This window comes from Cervus canadensis, chromosome 4 (assembly GCF_019320065.1).
Source record: "Cervus canadensis isolate Bull #8, Minnesota chromosome 4, ASM1932006v1, whole genome shotgun sequence".
NCBI lineage: Eukaryota > Metazoa > Chordata > Mammalia > Artiodactyla > Cervidae > Cervus > Cervus canadensis.
Genome location: NC_057389.1, coordinates 26,642,218 through 26,663,304, shown reverse-complemented (window position 1 = coordinate 26,663,304; position 21,087 = coordinate 26,642,218). Strand labels below are relative to the sequence as shown.

At 39.1% G+C, this 21,087-nt stretch overlaps 1 protein-coding gene across 2 annotated transcripts in view; it reads left to right on the top strand.

Moving 5' to 3' along the window:
* The window catches only part of VCAN (versican), a 115,704-nt gene that overhangs the window by 1,807 nt on the left and 92,810 nt on the right, over positions 1–21,087 (top strand). For both annotated transcript variants that reach the window (XM_043464720.1, XM_043464721.1), the window contains exons 2-5: positions 10,557–10,632; positions 16,818–17,195; positions 20,510–20,684; positions 20,769–20,896. In XM_043464720.1, coding sequence (XP_043320655.1) covers positions 10,563–10,632; positions 16,818–17,195; positions 20,510–20,684; positions 20,769–20,896 — 751 coding nt within the window. In that variant the 5' untranslated portion in view covers positions 10,557–10,562. The remainder of the gene's footprint in view (positions 1–10,556; positions 10,633–16,817; positions 17,196–20,509; positions 20,685–20,768; positions 20,897–21,087) is intronic.

Sequence of the window (21,087 nt, the reverse complement as noted above, 5' to 3'; positions counted from 1 at the left end):
ACAGGCGGAAAGACAGTCTGGCTATCTCTGTCCGCTTTCTCATCTTTGTCTCTACCTTTCTGTCTCCATCTTCTCTGTTTCCCTTCCCTTCTCCCAGCCTCTGCTCCGTCTCTTTCGCTCCTGCGTCCCCTCCCCCACCGCTGACAAATGAATGGCTAGTGTGAAATCCCTGCCTCCTCTGTCCGCGGAGGCCGGCAAGAAGGGAGGAGCGAAAGAGGCGGTGCGCTCCTTCGGATCGGCCCCCAGTTGGAGAGCTTCGAGCTTGCAGAACCCAGATGTCTAGGAATAGGGAGTTTTGTGACGGGTGTGGGCGCCCCCTGATGGAGAAATCCGGTACAGGTGGAGAAAAATGAGCTCCCCCTCCCCCCTCCCCCGCCCCCAAACCAAACGAGCCTCTTTCACAGCCCTGTATTAAACGATGGAGGGCCATAGCTTCCCGTTTAGTTTTCTACTTCGGAATCTGCGAAGTAAATCTAAGCATTGGCAGGCCCAGGAAGGAGACGTCTTTACAAAAGGCCGAAGCGCCTTCTCTTGAGTCCTCTGGGGTGTGCGCGGCGCTCCCGGTTCAAGCCTGCAGTTTGGTAGACTAACACACGTGGCCAGGTTTCAGAGGGCTTGGTGCTCTATCTTGGGCGTCCCTTTAAGAAAGATCATACAGATCTTTGGGAGATTTTACTAAGGCTCATGACCACTCGAAATCGATGCTAGGGCCCCGCCCAGACTATTGCCTCCAACATTTAAACTTTCTCAATTTCACAACACTCTTCGAGGACGGAAATTTGGGAGGAGGGCTCCGGGTGGAAAACAGAAGGGAAGGACAGGAGCAGTGGGGAGAAAGGGAAGAAGAAAGGATGGGGCACATGCACGCAAACAGCCAGGAGCGGATCGGCTGGGTTCGTTTCAAGGTTTTGGACTGAATTTAGCGTCTCGTTTTAAGCCGTTGTTTTAATCCCCAGAGCGGTAACAAATCCTACTGAAGCGGCGTGCTGGGGTTGGCGGGGGTCGGGGGGAGAGGCGGAGGAACTAGCCTTAGAGAGGGGGTGCTGGGGGCATCTTTCCAGTCCCCTGTCCCCGCGTAAAGGAACCGCATGGAGCGCTTCCCACAGCGCCGAGGTTCACCAGCCGCCGCCACGTGGGCTGGGGCTTCAGCTCCCGGCCCGAGACGGGTGTGACTTCTTGGACTCGGAGACAGCAGCACTGCTGGACCGGCAGTCGTTCAGAGCCGCGGCTGGCAGGGCGCCTCCTGGGTCACCGCCCAGAGGCCGGTGGGGGCGTGGCTTTGGTCCTTCCGCGGGATCGGGGCGGGGCGGGGAGAGCCCGGCGGCCGAGCATCCCTTGCAAAGGGCTAGTGGAGACTGACTTCTATCTAGAGGGCGCGAAACACTTTTATTAAATAAGACCCCTTTATATATATATATATATTTCCCCTCTTGCTTCTTGCGAGTGATTGGAGTAGTTTTTCGCCTGGCGACAGGAATGAAGTAAAGATTTACTCCAAGCAAACAGTTTTGGGAGAAATTTGAGATGAGTTTATCCTATGATCTATATATTGACTTTTTAAAGATCGTTTTTAGTCAATTACAAGATATTCACGTTCCAGATGTCATGAAGAGTTCGTCTAGCACGACAAGCAATTGCCATTGACAGGACTGATAGATTCCATGAGCACGAACCTTAGGGGCTGTGGGTGTAACCCTGATCCCTTTGCAGCAGGAGCTTTAGCTTCCCGCCCGGCCCATAGTTGGAGCTCAGTTCATATTTATGAAATGACTGAGCGAAAGACTGCGGAATGTGGCGCAGAGTAGACGCTGCCACTTAGAGCTGCATTTTAGACTCGCCTACTTCTTCACTTTATCTTGGAAGAACAGGGTTTTAATGATCTGGTGTGTTAGTCACTCAGTTGTGTCCGACCTTTTGCTGCCCTGTGGACTGTAGTCCACCAGGCTCCTCTGTCCGTGGAATTCTCCAGGCAAGGATCCTGGAGTGGGTAACCATTTCCTTCTCCGGGGATTGAACCTGGGTCCCCTGCATTGCAGGCAGATCTATTCCATCTTTTTGACATCTAATTGATACACTTGCCGTTCCGTTTTGACTCCTTCTAGAAGCTGTGACCTAAATTCTTTTAAGCATGCTTGGCAATTTTACCAAACCTACAGTGAAAATATTCCTTCAAAGACTTAAAATAGGATGTTGTGAGATTAACATACAAATAGGAAGGCATCAATGGAAGCAACTAGTGTTTGAGATGGAATCTGTTCCAATTGGAGGAATATGTAACTTGGAATGTGAGAACATACCAAGCAGAAGGTCTCAGACTGAACTTCTGGTTCTGGTGCTATGTTTAAAAAAAAAAAAAAAAAGGAAGATTTTACAGTTGTATGTCCCAGCTAATACTGCAAAGGCTTCCATGGATTCCAAAGTAGTTGAGCAATTACTTCCTCCAGCAGGAAGTCCATGATCCTTAATCTTGTGGGTGCTGGGAAAAGGGATGAGAGTCAAGACAATTGCTAAAGATTTGTGTAAGAATTCAAAGTTTTATTATGTTTTTCTTAGTAAAATAATGAAATTTAAAGTTAGCCCTAAATTTTATTTCTTACTTCTATTAAAGTTTAGAAAGAATTTTTAACTTTAATTCAAATTTAAAGTTTTAAAAGAATCCCCCTGGATTTATATATGTTTATAGACATAGGCTTCGGTTTCTTCTTTTTCTCTGTGCCTACAAACTGGAAGGAAATACCTCTGATATCCTAGGATACCTATATCTGCACCCTTGTGAGTTGTTTGGAAAAGACCTAGAAAGTTAATTTAAGGCTGAATATGATTAATGTTAAAGATATACTCATTGTTCTTTCTTTCCTCACATTATTATGCTTAAGTACTTTGTGGTTAATGATTGGTCAGTAATTGAACATCAGAGCACAAAGATCAACCAACACTGTCACCCAACAGCCATATAACTAAACTCTCCTTACCTGGTGGGATTTAAATATTTTTGTTGACTTTATTCATGGACAAACATCACTAGATATTGTATTTAAAATGGTATATTTCCCTGTGACTGAACAGAACTTTTCCAGACACATGGTTCTTTTGAGGAAAAGAAAGAATGACTGAAGTAGGTTATTATTCCACCACCCACCTAGAGAAACCGGTTAGGAGTCACAAACACTCATTGTTGGGGGTGACTGGCTCTGGGATGAGAAAACATGTTGACTATTGCATAGATCTGTACTTACCCAGAAAATACAAGGTCTGTACTCTGTCCGATTCGAAATCAGAACAAGGAGAAGTAGAGATAAATGTCTTGACCAAGCTCCGCTTCAGTTAGGGAATGTTTGCCAGTTTCCTCTGGTAGCCTATATGTTGCTAATTACGTATATATGCATTTATACATTTATATTACGGATATGTGCTCCAGGATTTTTTGACAGCTGTGTTCTTATTACTGAATGTGCCAAGGGTAGTTCCATTTCCGTGGTCAGTTCAAAGCATCTTTATATGATGAGTTTGTTTCCCTGAAATTATCCTGGATAGATTGATCATCTTTAAAAGGGTGTAAATTAGGGAGCTACATTTAAATTTATCTTTTTTCTGTATCTATATACATCCTACTTCATTCTTCTAAGAATTTTAAGAGGTGTTTACATCTATAAATGTATGATTGCATAGTTTATAATAAACTATGTAAACATATAAAATATGTTATCTTTTTATTATTAAATTACTGAGTTGGTATTTATTACCTGTGGTATAGTAGAATGAGCACTAGGCTTAGAATCAGAAAGCTTGAGTTGTAATTCCTAGTTTAGAAAACCAAGTTAAGTCACAACTTTTGGGCATGTGGTGTCAAAATCTATTAAATGGATATACATTTATAAACATCAAAAGGGTAAGTACCTGTGAAAGGGCTCTCATAAATAAGAACTCCACAAATAAATAGTGTTAAGATATATATCTCTGAGGCTCATCTCGATCTAATTCTATAATCTTAACAGCATTACCCAAATCATGTATTTCCTACTAAACCTATAAAATGAATTAGAGAGGGACATACTGTTCCAAGAATTGCCTAGTTTCGCAGTAGTATGTGGAATCTAAAAAAAAAAAAAAAACACACAAATGAACTTATTAATAAAACAGAAAAGAAAAAGAAATAGGCTCATAGACATAAAAAACAAATTTAGGTTTACCAAAGTGGAAACAGGGGAAGGGATAAATTAGGAGTTTGTGATTAACAGTACAATATATAAAGCAGATGAACAACAAAGACCTACTGTATAGCACAGGGAACTATAAGATAGTCAATATCTTGTAATAACCTGTAGTGGAAAAGAATCAGATGAAAGATTATATATATAACTGCATATATATGTATATACATAATGTACATATATAACTAAACTCACACAACATTGTAAAGCAAGTATACTTCAATTAAAAAAAAAAGAATTGTCTAGTTTCCTTGACTAGAAGACAGAGTCCATAAACAGACTCAAATAAACATGGAAATTCAGTGGAAATGAAAAATTATTCAGTAAATGACTTGGGCACAACTGATTGGCCCACTCAAAATACAAATCAATCTTTACCTCATTTATCCCAGAATAAAATTAAGATGGCTCTAACATGAAATGTAGGGAATAACCTTTAAAAAAAAATAACTAGAGGAAATTATAAAATTTTTAAAATAATAAGCTAGGAGAAAAGAAATCCCTGATAAGGAAAAGGTGTAACCCAGAAGCTATACTAGAACAGTTTGATAAATCTGACTAAATAACAATTAAATTATTTACACAAAACACATAACACATCTAGAAAATATCAGTAACATAAGGGAAGCAAAGACCTAACGACTATTTTTACATACCAGGAGCTTTTACAAAAGAATAGAACACAACCTATCAAAAAGGAAAATTGGCGAATGTTTTGTGTGTAGACTGCTGGCAGAAAGAGAACAATAAATGTTTTAAAATTATATGAAAAATTGCTTAGTCTCATTCATAAAGAAATAATAATTGAAACAGCAGTTTATTCTGTGCCATTTTCATCAATCGGCTGTAAAGATAAAGTTTAATAAAAGTTTGTGTTGGTCACGTTGTGGGGAAACTGGATCTCTTATATAGGTAAATAGGTTCATCTTCTTTAGAAAGTGATTTGGTAATAGCTATAATTTTTTTTAATGCATATACATTTTGACCCAGCAATTCCTTTTCTAGGTAGTGTCATGTAGATGTTGGTAGGAATGTCACCCAAGACAACTGGACAACGATGCCCTTTTGCAGCATTGTGTCTCATTGCAAAAATCTGGAGACACCTTAAAGGCTCATCACAGGAACTGTATAATAAAAGATGATACGTTCATGTAGGAGAAAATTATGCAGCTGTTAAAAGTAACACAGACAAGCTGTATTAGCTGATTCAGAACATTCTCAGAGATAAACTATTTTAAGTGAAGAAAGTAATGTGCCAAATAGTGTATAATGTGCACATATTGAGCAACTTCACTTTCACTTTTCACTTTCAAGCATTAGAGAGGCAAATGGCAACCCACTCCAGTGTTCTTGCCTGGAGAATCCCAGGGATGGGGGAGCCTGACGGGCTGCCATCTAAGGGGTTGCACAGAGTCGGACACAACTGAAGTGACTTAGCAGCAGCAGCAATTGGCTTCCCAGGTAGCTCAGTGGCTAAAGAATCCCCCGAAATGCAAGAGCTGCAACAAATGTGGGTTCGATCCCTGACTTGGGCAGATCCCCTGGAGAAGGCCATGGCAACCCACTCCAGTATTCTTGCCTGGAGAATCCCATGAACAGAGGAGCCAGGTAGGCTACAGTCCATAGGGTTGCAAAGAGTCGGACATGATCAAAGTGACTGAGCACGCACACATGCATGCACATAATTACATACAAAATGGGCATATTCATTCATTCCACCAATATTTACTGGGTGTTCTGGGCATTGTGGATACAGCAAGGAACAAAAAACATCAAAGACTGTCTTCCTGGAGCTTATATCAATATTATGGAAGGCAGAGAAAGGCAGTTCCCAAATATGCATATACAACGGTGAGGTGTGCTATGATGAAAATACAGCATAAGAAAGGGAGTGGAGAATGCAGTGTGTTTTACATGAAGGAGGACGCAGGCAGTGAACACCGCAATACTAAGGAGCAGTGACATGAAAAAACTTAGCCAAGTCCAGGTGCAGGAATCCATACATATGTTTGTGGTAAATTCACATGGTGCTATTATTCGTGGGAAGCAAATTCATGACACTGTGCTTAAACCATGCTATCTCTCTCTGCGTTACAGCAGTCCTCATTTGTGTAAGCACCACGTGGCAACATGATAGACAATGCTCTTTGCATCCACTTTGTGGCTGAGGTATTCTGAACAATTGGTTGTCTAGGGTAACTAATTCGAGAACTGGAAGACAAACCACCGAGTCTGCATCCTTAAGTCACCCTTTGCTTAGTGGAGCTTCCCCAAGATCAAGGGAGAATACTAAATATCTGTTTACTAAAACCTTGGCTTTCCTTTCGCTGAGGCAGCCTACCCCTGGCATGACCCTTATCCCCGTTGCAGACATTTCTCATGGATAGGAATCCTGTTGACCTTGTCTCTCATGTCTCCTAGGCAATTAAACAGCCTCAGTCAGCTGTGACTTGATTGTTCAATGACTTTTTCCTCTTCTCATTGACTTCACTGGAATAGAAGACTAAATATAGGCACTGGTTCTCATATCTCCCTGGGCTTTCTGTGCAGTCAGACTTGTTATCACTAACAGATAATGCTTACAAGACCCACACAGAAGAGCAGAAGAATAAAAATGGGGGTTGGAGTGGTGCTAAAAACAAGGAAGCTTCAGAAAGTTTCTCATTTTGTAAAATCAAAGAAGGCAAATGGTGTGCTTAAATAACCATGACCATGAACACAGACTTATGAAAATTAGAGAAATGGAGTGATGTCCATGGACTGTAAGGAAGAGGAAGTGGAAATATAGTTCTGAGATCAAAAGTTTGGGAATTTGAGTTTCAAACTCTGGTGACTACAGGGAATAGGCATGGAGTAGAAATGGATGAGAGGCCAGCTGGGGCCGTTGATAACCTTGAGCTCACGAGCCAAGGCCAGGGCCTGCTGCTTGCTTAGTGCTAATGATTGGCCAGCTAGAATATGGACCTCTAATTGCTCGGTCTGATTTTCCAAAAGAAGTCAGAGATCGGGGCGCCTTAGTGTGAACACTCCAATTTTTAAATATTGGCAACTTGATTTACGCAAATGTATTTAAAATATGACTGATCTCTCCCTTGCACTTTTAATGCACCAACTTCCTTACCTAACCTTGCCTTACTGGAGTCTTACTTGGGCAAGTGATGAGTATACTTGTTGAATAGATGAAGAACTACTTCCTCCTCTCTCGCAAAAAAAAAAGCCACTTTTATAAGGATGGAGTATCCTTATAAAAGAGTTAGACTTTTAGTATCTGCTTTGGGTGGAAAATTGCGATGCAGAAGACCCATTCTTAGTCAGGATTGCATCTTCTCCACTGGTTTTGTTACAAGATTTGACACTCCAAATATTGCAAACATCAGTTATTATTGAGTCATGGCAAATATTAATTGTATTTCAGGTGTTAATTAACCCACTCACCCATGTTTAAAGCGATTGCTGATGCTTCTCTTCAGAGTGTATTTCTGCATAGGAAATGAGGGGGTGTTGGTCATGCATTTGGTCAGCAAACCTCCCTCAAAGCAACGACTCAAGCTGGCACTGTGGAAACATTGTGGGAATTAGTAAGTTAAATATGACACTGACTCTGCTTTTCAGAAAGCTACTGTTCTACATAGGAGATAAAATATATTTCTAAATAATGATTCAAAGGACATTGTGATAAATTATAGGACAATTTACTGTGAGCATGAAGGTGTATAAAGTTATAGTGTATAAAGTTTTATATATATATATATATGTATAAAGTTAAAATGTATAAAGTTAAAATGTATAAAGTTATATATATATATATAACCCAGGTTATAATTTTCAAATCCAAAAGCTTTAAATATTCTTTTTACTACTAGTGATATGAAACCAGGAAGTTCTCACTGGTAGAAAGCTTGAGTTAAAAAATTTAATAATAAATACTGAGTACTGAATATACTGTGTATCACCAAGCTATATTTTATATGCATTATTTTATCAGTTCTCATTGTACTGTTTAGTAACTCACCCCAAATCTCAGAGCATAAGCAGAAAATTCAGAACTCAAATTCAGGGCTCTTTGACAATGGAGCCCAGACTTTTAATGTTAAGCTTATAAATGTTTTCTGAAAAAAAGAAAAAAAATTTGAGAAAAAATTTTTCTTGAAGGAGAATAGTAAGTTATTGTTTGTAACCACAATTAAAGAAAAGTTTCTTATTTGGATTCAGTACTCATGGAACACATTGTCTTTATGGTGTTATATGATACAACCTAAAGTTTCATTTTGTTGGAAGCTTTAGGGTGTGTGAAATTGACATCTTTTTTTTTTTCCTGAAATACTGTTACAGTAATGAGATATAGGTATATACTTCCTACTTGCTGTGATATCTTGTAAAAAAATCAAGGAAAGTAGAAACCTAATTCCCAGTTCGTGTATAACAACACTTATTAGCATATCTCAGTGATTATATGGTAAATAATAAGCTTAATTAGCAAGGTTAATTTAGGATTATCAACTATATACTTTTCATTGTGACGTATCAGATGGCTCATTGATGGAAAATATGAGATATGTAATGTGTTAGCTAAAAAATTGGTCTTCAGGAAATATGTAGAATTCTATAATTTTCTTTTAGAAAGATTCTAACACTTATTTCAAGATATATAAAATAAAGCAATTAAATGGACAAGAATATCAAGGGAAGAGGAATAACTGATGTAAATTATTAAATTGAATTTGAGCCCAAATTGGACTTGGATTCTTACAAGATTTTAATCTAGGTTTTCTAAATAATACAGAATTTAGATAATTTCTGGGAAGTTATAGGGCACCAACTCAAATATATGTCAGTTAGGATGCCTTTCAGTGACACTGGCTAACAAAAAGCCCTGACTTTATTGGGTTTAAATAATAAAGGAATTTATTATCTAATAAAAGAAAGTTCAAGGGTATGGCTGGCTGTCAGTCTAATGCCGGAGCACTTCAGCCCTGCCTCTCCTGATTGTCTCTCAGCTTCATCCCAGAGGGTACCTTATATGCTCATGGATGCAACATGGGTACAACAGTTTCACAAAACCATATCCAATCTTGATAATGTCCAGTGAAGAAAAGCAACCATCATTTCCCTTTTGCTCTTCTTAAAATGAATATACCTTTCCCAGAAGCAACTACTCCATTCAAGATCTTCTCACATCTCTTTGGCCAAAATTGCATCACATGATCATTCCGAAACCAGTCATTGGCAAAAGAAATAGGACCTGTGTAATCGGCTTGGAATAACCAGGATCATCCATTTGGGCTGGGGTTTGACCCAGGTTCCACCAAAGTATGGCCATGTGAAGAAGCATAGATATTAAAATGGAATCAAAGTTTTATTGGAAAAGAGAGAGGATTGGCTATTGGGTAGCCAACCACTGAGGGCTGTTACAGAGGAGTTCTACATGTAACTGGGGAGGAAACAGCTGTTGAGATCAAATAGTCTTCTGTGGTTTGTTTTGAGTTTAGCTCTTTGATTTCGAGATGGTCCCCAACAATGATGCTTATCCTCCTCATAATTATAGCAGAAGGGGAATGTGAGCTGGAAGGGATCGTTCTGAGACCCAGATTTGTTAAATGTCTTCCTCAAAGTCACACAATAAATTAATGGCAAAGCCAGGGCAGGGCTTATTGACTCTCAGTACAGGGTGTTTTGTTTCATCCTTTACCCTTCAGACCATTGGAACTACTTTAAAACTCATGGCTAGCACTGGCATTTTCTGTAATTAACAGCTCCTTATAATACATTTATTTTGTTTGCTCAGCCTCCTAGAAACTAAATTGAGTCTGTGCTTTAAAAAGCCTGCTGTGGTCCTTATTCTCTGTCCTGGTACCATGTGCATGAATCAGCAATGGGTTTCCACATACTTCACATTTGGTGCAAATCTCTTTCTTTCCACATCTCTCCCAACTGCTTCCCCATCTTCTCTTGCTCCATCTATGATCAGCTTCCTGTTTCTAAATAGATTTTGTGGTCGCCCTTCCCTCCTTGTTCCAGTTCCTAGCCACTAGTTACTTAGGCTGTGGTCTATATTGTTCTTCCAACAGCCTACCCCGTTGCGGTTGCCCCACACATCCACATTGTTATATGTCCCCAATTTGGGCTCTGGAATTATTTTGGTAACGACCACATTGGGTGAGAGTCAAACTAATAATTAAAGTGTTGGGACAACTTCTCCTATTGCAAGTCTCCTCCTGTGTTTACAACCCAACAGGAGCAGCTTCTTGTACTCTTGTTACATATAATGCACAAATAGCACGTGACGTATGGCCTCCCACAAGCCTGAATGCTTATGATTTACTTTGTGTTTTTTTTCATTTCTAGGACAAGATGTTGATAAATATAAAGAGCATCTTATGGATGTGCTCTACCTTAATAGCAGCCCATGCGCTACAGAAAGGTGAGTGTGGTAATCATTTTTTAGGACTAACTGAAATAAAAATTAAAGTTTTGGGGCATGGAATGTGATTATGGAATCATTAAAATAAAGGATGAATTTTTTATCTATTCATTGCAGAACACTTTTAGCTAAAATATCATTAGGCTGAAAACGGTGGTTTTAAATAAATCAGTTATAACAAAATAATGAACAGGATGCTAAAGAAGAAAGTGGGCTTTCAGTAACTTCCCAGATTACTTTCAGACTGTGCAAAAAGGCTCATTTGAGTGGCTGGGCATATTTTAAGGTTCCACTCTTTTTGACACCACTCAAAGGCTTTTCTACATTCAAAAAAAGACTATCGAACTTTCAGAGGGATACAATTTGAAAGAAATCAAGAACATATAGAGAAGCCTGATAGACAAGTTTTTACCCCTATCTCCATTTCTTTCTTTTTCTCTTTTCTTCTCTCTCTCTTTCTCCTTTGTAACTGGATAAGTACACATGCACTGTTTTTCTTAGCTTTAAATTATATGTCCACCTAATGAGAGTTTTGTGATTCCAAATTTGTAGACTCTTGGTCCATGAAGAAGGAATCTATGCTGAGTATCAGTGACCTGCTCCCATCAAGGGTCTCTCTAGACTCAGCTTCTGCTTCTTTCTCACACTCACTGCCTGCTTCAGAGTCTCTGAAATAATTTATGATTTATAATTTCCATTCTTATTCCTTATTTTTTCCTTATACCTTATTTCCCTTCCCCTGCCCCCATGCAGTTCCTTCTGCTTAGCAGTCCCTTCTTTTGTCCTCTACAGTTCCACTTCAGTTCATTCTAAGATTCAAAACTTGTGTCACTCAATCTATTTCTTCATCCATCCTTCCTATCCATTCATTTATCTATCCATTGTTTGAACAGATTCTACGTGCTATGTGTTAGTCTGGGTCTCCAGGGATATATCAGTGGATGAGTCATACATTGTCTTAGATTTCATTAAGCCTAATCTCCTTAGTTACATGAGGTAGGCGATAAACAAGTAAACCAACAATCCAAGTACTTCTGAATTGATGAAAATAAAGCAGAGTGACGTCATAGAAAGTGGCTTAGGGTGGAGGCAGGGGAGGTGGTAAGGCATCTTTGAGAAAGTAATACTTACACTGACGTGGGAATGACAAGAAGGAGCCAGCCAGCTAAGATCTGGCCCAAGTTAGGTAGTGTGTTTGAGCAATAGAAAGGTCACTGCCCTTGGAGAGCAGTGATCAAGGAAAAAGCAGGAGATCTAGATAGAGAGATAGGCAGAAATCAGCTCATGTAAATAGAAACACTATCTGACACTCAGAAAAGAGCTTCCTATGTTTATTTTTCTGCATCCATGTCTCTATTTCTACTTTGCAAATCTGGGTGGACACCGGTGGGGTGGGATGAATTGGGATATTGGGACTGATATATATACACTACCATGTATAAAATGGATAACTAATGAGAACGCTCTGTAAAGCACAGAGAATTCTACTCAATGCTCTGTGATGACCAAAACAGAAAGGAAATCCAAAAAAGAGGGGATATATGTATAGGAGTAACAGATTCACGTTGCTGCCAGCAGGAACTAGCAGAACATTGTAAAGCAACTATACGCAAATGAACTTTTTTTTTTTTACAAGAAGGAGCTTCCTATGAGCCAGGAACAGTTTTAACACTTAACATTAGTTTATTGAAACATTCACTATCCATAGAGGAAACTGAGATCCAGAGAACCTAAGTGACTTGCTCAAAGTCACAAGACCAATAAGTAGCAGAACTGGGAGAAGAACCAAGGCTGTCCCAGGAGTGTGTGAACTTTACCATGGTTACACTTCTTATCCATGTAAGCATGGTAAACTTTAGAAATGGATTTTATTCCCAGGAAGCACTAAAGGGTTTCAGCCGGTGAAAGGTAAGCCGATGAATGTTTTCCAAGTTCCATGTTTGCTGTTCTATGTCGGTTTGACTGTAGGAGAGAAAGAGTGGCCGCAGGGAGATGACTTAGGAGGTTACTGTGATCACCTGTGTGTGAGATGGGGTGCTTGTATCACGTGGTGGCAGGAGAGCTGGGGAGAAGGGAACTGGATAGGTGGAGATGGAGGATTAGGACCAGTGCATGGATGGGATGTGGTGTGGTGAGGGTGAGAGAGGAATCAAGGATGAGCTGACTTCTGAGATGGCTCCCACCTCTCATCCCGCAAATTATTTCCAGGCAATTTTAAAGCCCTTTCTCTATTTCTCATTGTCCCTTGTGCTGTGACAGCTACTATATAGTCCATACCACTCATTGAGGATAAGTTATTCCTTGTTTTCCTTCCCAAGCAGACTATGACTTCAAGAGAGCTGTTTTTTTATTTTCTAGCAGAGTTCCTGACACACTGCTAGCACTTAATCAATTTATGGTTGAGTGAATAAGTGAATTAATAAATAAATAATGAGTGAATACCACAATGAATGACCTGGATGGCCATCAGCGTCTAGGCTCCACCAATCCAACGGCCAAGAAGCTGTCCTCTTCAGCATTTTTAGGAAGTAAAGGTGACAGAGAGGAAGGATAACAGCATTGAGTGAAGAGGGAGGACACAGAAAAAAGATGGAGAAAAGGGAGTTGATTTGGTTGGGTCGTAATAGAAGGAAATTACAGAGAAAGTAGTGGGAGGACTTTGAGAAACAGGATCATCACCCTTTCACTTAAAACAAAGAAGGAACTCACACAAATAATAGGGAAACCAACCCTTATGGTATAGCTCCTTGATGATATTTTAAATAGTAATAACAGCTAACAATGTTGAGTAATTTCTACATGTTAGGCTTTAAGTATTTTACTTTGTTAACCTTTTTTAATCTTAACTCTTCCATGAGACACGTGCTTTATTCTCCCCAGTTGGCAAATGAGGAAACAATAGTACCAAAAGATATATCGACATAACTAATGTAGAAGATCACACAGCAATTTAGTGATGGAGCCTGGAGGTGAACCCAGGCAATCTGGTTCCACTGTCCGTTCTCTCCACCAGTGTACTGCACTTTACCCCAAGCATCAGGTTTTTTTGTAAATTGGTGAAAACTATTAAGCAATATCATTAGTTTGGGGCTAATTTCAGAAGAATCTTCATTTTTTCAAAGGGATGAAGTTGAAAATGTAAGATACTTATGAAATATATATGCCAAGTTCACAGTGAAGCACAGAGTAATAGCTAGTTGGGTCAACACAAGTACTCTCATCTTAAGGGTTTTTCTGTTTAAGTCTAGGCACTTGAAAGGTGAGTAATTAATGAACACTTTGTCTCTTGGTTACTGGCTTTATTTTAATGCATAAGGAACTCTGATTTAACAATACCTTTTTTATGGATTATTTACCATTGACTCTGTTATTTGGATATTCCTCTAATATAATAAATGGAGTCATGCACAGTCACAAGTAAATGAATGAAAGAGGGAGTGATATTAATACTTGAGAGGGTAATAAATTCCCTTAGTCTCACTCTGGCACTTCTAGGCCAAGGTCGGTGTGTGTGTTTGATTAAATTGTGTAGACAGAATTTGCATCATTCTTGCTCTGCAGAATTTTCTGACATAGAATGAAGCATAATTGATTATTCATTATTTGGAGTATTCTCCCTTACAGTATTCATTTAGACCACAGACTTGAATGGTGAACTCTTGTTAGCATTCATTTTTATTTCTTGCACTGTCAGAATTTCAGACAAGTTCTTGCAGGTAGCATTCTTTTTTAACATGCATAGTCGATAAACATTATCCTCTGTGCTACTAAACTTCTTTCTTAAAATATTTGTGTTTCGTAAACTTAGTTCTCATTACCCAGTGCATTAAGACCCAAGATTTCATATACAAAAGACTTGGCCACACAGCTTTTTGTTAATCTTGTTGATAAGACTGGATTCTCCATGAATACATATTTACATACAACTGCAGCTTTTAGCTTTCTTGTATCTGTAAATACCCAGAACAATAAATAACCCTTGGAAAATTGCCTTTTGACATTATTTTGTTCCAATATATCTTTTCATTACAGCACAGTTATGGAGAAATGCTCTTAAGTGTCAAAAACCTCCCAATTGAATAGATTGGGCTGAATCAAAGAGTCTTATAAATTTATACCACAATTGATGTCGATGGTAAAGATGTTTATTCTCCATTTAAAAAGCTGTCTTTTATTTGTGAGGTTAATCATCTATAATTCTTCAGGGAGGAAGTAGGAATTCCTAGAACATATGATGGGTACAAATTAAGACATTTTTAGTTCATAAAATTCTCACCTCTTTCCTTCTCAGGACCCCTATTCTCTGCCAAAACAACAACAACAACAACAAATAGTACAAGATGTCTTTTTGTTGTCTTTAGCTCCCTAATGGGATCCAGTCCTTTTGAAGTTAAATTTTAGTCTTTAGCATCTGTATCATTTCTAATGCATGTTCATATTGAGATGTGTTACTAATGCCTTTAACCACTAACACACCAAGTGTTAGATACACATCATTTTGTCAATTAAGAAATATTATCTTACTCCACCTAGAGGTTACTGTTACTGTTCATCATATTTGCATGAAATGGGAGTTCCCTGTGCACTATAATTTATATTCTATTATGAACACATTGTCTCACCAACAAGGAGAGACTGGGAGATGGGTGCAAGATGGGGAGGAGAGGTATAGATCCCTATATGAGTGAAAGAATGTGGGTTTTATTTATTTATTTATTTGTATGTAATGGTATTGAATTATAGTCGAAGTGTTCTTTCTCATTAAAAGTTTAAGGGCTTAAGCAGAAAGGCATTCTGTAGATTAATACTTTAGAAGGGTTGCATGTGTGCATGTTCAGTCGCTCAGTCATGTCTGATTCTTGCGACCCTACGGACTGTAACCCGCCAGGCTCCTCTGTCCATGAGATTCTCCAGGCAAGAATACTGGAGTGGGTTGCCATGCCCTCCTCCAGGGGATCTTCCCAACCCAGGTATCAAACCCACATCTCCTGCATTGTAGGCAGATTCTTTACTACTTAGCCACCTGGGAAGCCAGGCTTAGAAGGGTTAGGTGAACAGAAGTCAACATTACCCCCCAGGATATATTGGAGAGGTAATGTTTCACTGCAAAGCGACTGCAGCTGGATTTGTCATTACGATGAAAGCCTTTGATTCAACACTGAACCATAGTGGGTCCTTCAAGTGTTGGACATTTTCCTGCTCTAGTCTACTGAAGTACTTTTGATAATTTTCACTTCCTCTTGAAGTTATTTTCATTTCTTCTAAAGTAATGTGGTAGTTATCTTAATCATTTTTCTTCTTCTCACCTGTTGACTTAAATCTGCTTTTTAACTATTCTTCCTAACATTGGTCAAGTCTTTTAAACCCTCATTGCTTAGTCTAGGTTCCTCTCACCCTTGATTTCTTGCCTTCCTACAATGGCCTTATTTTATCACTTGTTTTGTTCATGTTAAAATCTAAGTTACAAATACTTTAAAATGAATGCTCATATTTTAGCACATAAAAATGAGCATTATCCATTTGCAGCAACATGGATGGACCTAGAGATTATCAAAGTGAGTGAAGTCAGACAGAGAAGGAGAAATATTGTATAGGAAAAGTGTTATAAGTATACCCGGATGAGGGTGTGTATGGAATCTAAAAAGAAATTATAAAAATGAACTTATTTATAAAACAGAAATAGACTCGTAGACTTAGAGAATGAACTTTTGCTTGCCATGGGGGAAAATAGGGGGAAAGTGATAGGGAATTTGGGATCGACATATACACTCTGCTATATTTCAAGTGGGTGCCCAACAAGGTCCTACTGTATAGCACAGGGAACTCTGCTCAGTATTATGTGGCAGCCTGGATGGGAGGGGAGTTTGGGGGAGAGTGGATACCTGTATATGTATGGCTGTGTCCCTCTGCTGTCCACCTGAAATTATCACGACTTTGTTGACTGGCTATACTCCAATATAAATTAAAAACTTTTAAAAATAAAAACAAAAAAGATTTTTAATGAGCATTATTAATTCCTGGCTTTGTTATAAAACATTATTGAAATGATATACTATTCTCTGTATATAAAATCACCCTAATTATTTTACATACTGAAGATGTAACCAAATCCCTGTAATGGTTCTTATCCTTTCACTTATTTAATAGACTCAGCTTGTCGATTTTGTATGTTCTCTTTCCTGTAGTCAACATGGAAAAAAGCCCACCTGTTAAGGGCTCCCTCTCTGGAAAAGTCAACCTACCATGTCATTTCTCAACCATGCCTACCTTACCACCCAGTTATAACACCACCAGTGAATTTCTGCGAATCAAATGGTCTAAGATTGAATTGGACAAGACGGGAAAAGATTTAAAGGAGACTACTGTTCTCGTGGCCCAAAATGGGAATATCAAGATTGGCCAAGACTACAAAGGGAGAGTGTCGGTGCCTACACACCCCGAGGACGTGGGCGACGCCTCACTCACCATGGTCAAACTGCTGGCCAGTGACGCAGGCCGCTACCGCTGTGACGTCATGTACGGGATTGAAGACACCCAGGACACGGTGTCATTGACCGTGGAGGGTAAGGCTTGGGAATCTAGAAGAAGCTAGTGTTACAGGACACCTGATTCAGAAGTGTGGGGAAACAAGATTCAAAAGTAGTCATTGCTCAGGGTTTGAACAAAGGGAAAAAAACACCAATCGACCCAGTAGTCCATGGCTTTCACTAAAAATGAACTGTTAATTGTTCAGGAGTCAAGGGAAGTGACTTTATACCAGATGTAATGAATACCTCAAGAATCATTACTTCATTATTGAGAGCTATCAGCAATTATTTTTTAAGACTGCAAAGGCTGATCTACAGTTTAATTGTTTTTACATATGTGTATATGTGCGTGTACACTCACATGCATACATACACACACATATACGCATATATATACATACACACACACAAACCCTTTTTCTCACTCTCCTAGCATGGTTATTAAAATGCTTGAGTTTGCTTTTAAGAAATATAAATTATATCTTAACTTTCATTGAATAAATAAGGCACCTAATAAGTACCATGGTATATATTAATATAGTGCTTTGAAAAGGGGGCTCAATAAACATTTGAGTTGGATCAAAACAAGAATTCAGTGTATTTTTTTAAGGTCAATACACTAGTTATCCACTGTCTTGCAATGAGACATTTTAGTTTCAGCCCCCTTTCAGTGGTGGTTTGTATGTCATTTGAATTTAAGTTAGGAGACAAAGCAAAGAAAAATTGCTTTAATTGGGTACACACATAATGCCACAGCTCTTGGAAGCAGAATATTTTGGCAAGTTATTAAGCAAAATTCTCATACCCAGACATGATGGAACAGATTTTTCTTCCAACCCTCCATTTGCCTATAAAATATTTACCTTTCAGAAGCATATACAAAGGGTTTTATTAAAACTCTTTCTTGTGTAGCCAAAAGGAAATACTCTGAATTTCAGATGTGACAGATTAATTTCTGAACATCCTTTTCCATTCAGATCCTATTGCTATCCTCTATAAATCCATTTTTATGTTTTCCAGGCATCCACTGAATACCCTAGGCTCTTTACTCTTAATCTTTTTATCATTTACTTTGATTAGTCTTGGTTTATTTTTCCTACTGATCTATCTCTTCCTCTTTTTGTGTAATGTAACATACTATATATATATATATAAAATATATAAACTTAGATACACAATATACATATATTTTATATATATATTAAATCCCAAAAGAAGTTTAACAACTTCTTACAATCTTCATCATTAAAGAATTAGCAATGGATTTGCTCCTTGCTCCTCTGAAACAATGAAAATTCTCCACTTAATCTCCTTAGCCCCATGAGGTCTTCAAATTATCCAGCAATTATAGATACTTATACAGCCTGATATTCCCTGCCTTGGTCATGGAGGCCCCTTTGTGCCCCCTTACTGCCAATCCTCAGTGCACAGGGAAGATTTTTAATTACCAAGAAGGCTATCTGAAGCTTTGATCAGCAGAAGACTAATTTAAAACCATGCAAAGTCTTGCTCAAGTCTTAAAGGTCATTATAAATGTACTTATAGGACCATATATACTTCCTGGAAGTTTTAAAGTTGTTCTATAAAGATACAGATTTTATGAAAAGCATTCGATCGGTGTTTTTGTTTTTTTTTTTTTTCTTTGAAATATCAGAAATGGGGAATAAGTACTAGTTGTCAGTGCATCCACTTGGTACCCGTGCTGGCCTTTTTGTATTGACACTGGTCAGAGGCACTTATTGATGACACGTCTAGTCTGTTCCCTGTAGATGCTTTATTGGCACATACCTGTTTTGGAAGAGAGAAGCAAAGATAGGCATGCGGAAAACAATTTAATAGCTAGAAGTCAAGCTGTGTGTGGGGAGTGGGGGGGAGGGAGCCTGTTGTCAACTCCAAGAAATTACTAGGAATAAAAGGAGAGTGAAAGATATCTTGGAAACCAAAATTAATTCCACGTAACAAATATGTGGTGTTAAATGATATGACAATCAGATCTCATCCATAAAACCCAATTACCCCAATTTCTATTTTCCAGTGACTTCCTAGGCACATGAGCTTGACTCACTTTGCTGTCTGATGAAAATGAGTCACCATATTTACTCCAGTTAAAAATGGAGATGCCCTTGCTAAAGTGGGAGGAGGGGCCCAGGCTTCACCCCCTCAGTTGCTCTTTCCTCAGGCTTTTGACAGTTCTTTGACCCTGAAACACAGTTCAAGAACCACTAGTTTATGCAACTCCTAAAATACAACAAAGTGGAATTTGAAGCACATATCAGGATGCCTGGCTTCTACCCGCGGGAGTCTGAAGAACTTTATTTCAGGCCTTCTTTTGGATAAAAATCATACATTTTACCTGTCAAAGTGGAGATCCTACATTATGCAAATCAGTTAGTGAATATGATAAGCATTTATTACAGTAGCCTATCCACTATTTTAAGATATTTTAAAATTCTTTATCTAATTTGATCTTCATTTTAATAAAATAACATAAACACTGTTAGGTATACTTAATAGAGGAGAAAATTAAGGCTTATACATGATTTAGGAGCAAATCAGGAATTGGAATGGGCCTTCTCTTACATACTCCAGTATCTTTTCCATTATAATATATTGTCTCTGTAAGTAAATATCACAATATTTCATGTTTGGAAGAAGTGGTATTGGTGAAGGTTCTATATGCTTCTATGGAGTTGGCCCTGAGTACAAACATGAAGTAAGAGGAGTTGATCTCGTGACCTCCTTAACTCTTTCTATCTCTTGCAGCACCTACTCCCCTTAGTTGTCCATGGTTCCCCTGATAGCCTGTGCGTGCTCAGTCGCTTCAGCCGTGTCTGACTGTTTTGCAACCCCATGGACTGTAGCCTGCCAGGCTCCTCTGTCCATGGGATTCTCCAGGCAAGAATACTGGAGTGGGTTGCCATTCCCTTCTCCAGGGGATCTTTCTTACCCAGGGATTGAACCTGCATCTCCTGCATTGCAGGCAGATTCTTTATCCACTGAACCACCTGGAAAGCCGTGATAGCCTGAATACTACCTATAATTAGGACAACTAGTCACCAGTTGGGATTTAGCAGCTTAAATCTTTTTTTCAGATGGTTTACGTGGGAACAGAAAATTCCTGACTAGGAAACTCTCTAATGGAGCAGAATGGGATACCTGAGTGAACAGCATTTCTGGGGTTCCTCAGATCACCATAATTTTGCATAATGCTATATGAAGTAAAAATAAAGAAGTTATCATGGTCTTAAGACTGTATTAGTCAGTCATTTGATGTATTGCTCTGATGAGAAACTGCACAGTATGTGGGGAGCCTTGAACTTGCCTGTAATTGTTCGCTGCTGTCTTTGCAGGGGTTGTATTTCACTACAGGGCGGCGACCAGCAGGTACACCCTGAATTTTGAGATGGCTCAGAAGGCTTGTGTGGACATTGGGGCCGTCATAGCCACCCCAGAGCAGCTGCATGCCGCCTACGAAGATGGTTTTGAGCAGTGTGATGCAGGCTGGCTGTCAGATCAGACTGTTAGGTGAGTGGTCTGGGGCCACAGGCTTTACTTCATCACTGCGGGAGTGAGAATAAAGGGTTACTTCCTAGTCCTTTATTTTCCCAGGTATCCCATCCGGGTTCCCCGAGAAGGCTGCTATGGAGACATGATGGGGAGGGAAGGAGTCCGGACCTACGGATTCCGTGCTCCTCATGAAACTTACGATGTGTATTGTTACGTGGACCATCTGGATGGTAAGATGTTCACATTTCTCTAGCTTCATTTGACCCAAGAAAATCAAGAAAACACTGGGAGCACGTGGGGATAGAGTGAGTCTTCATGCTTGTTTGGATTCCAAACAGCAACATTTAGTTTAAATAACCGTATGATTCTGTGGTGAAATAAGCTTAAATTAAAGTGGAAAGAGAAAGAGGGCTGTGTAAAT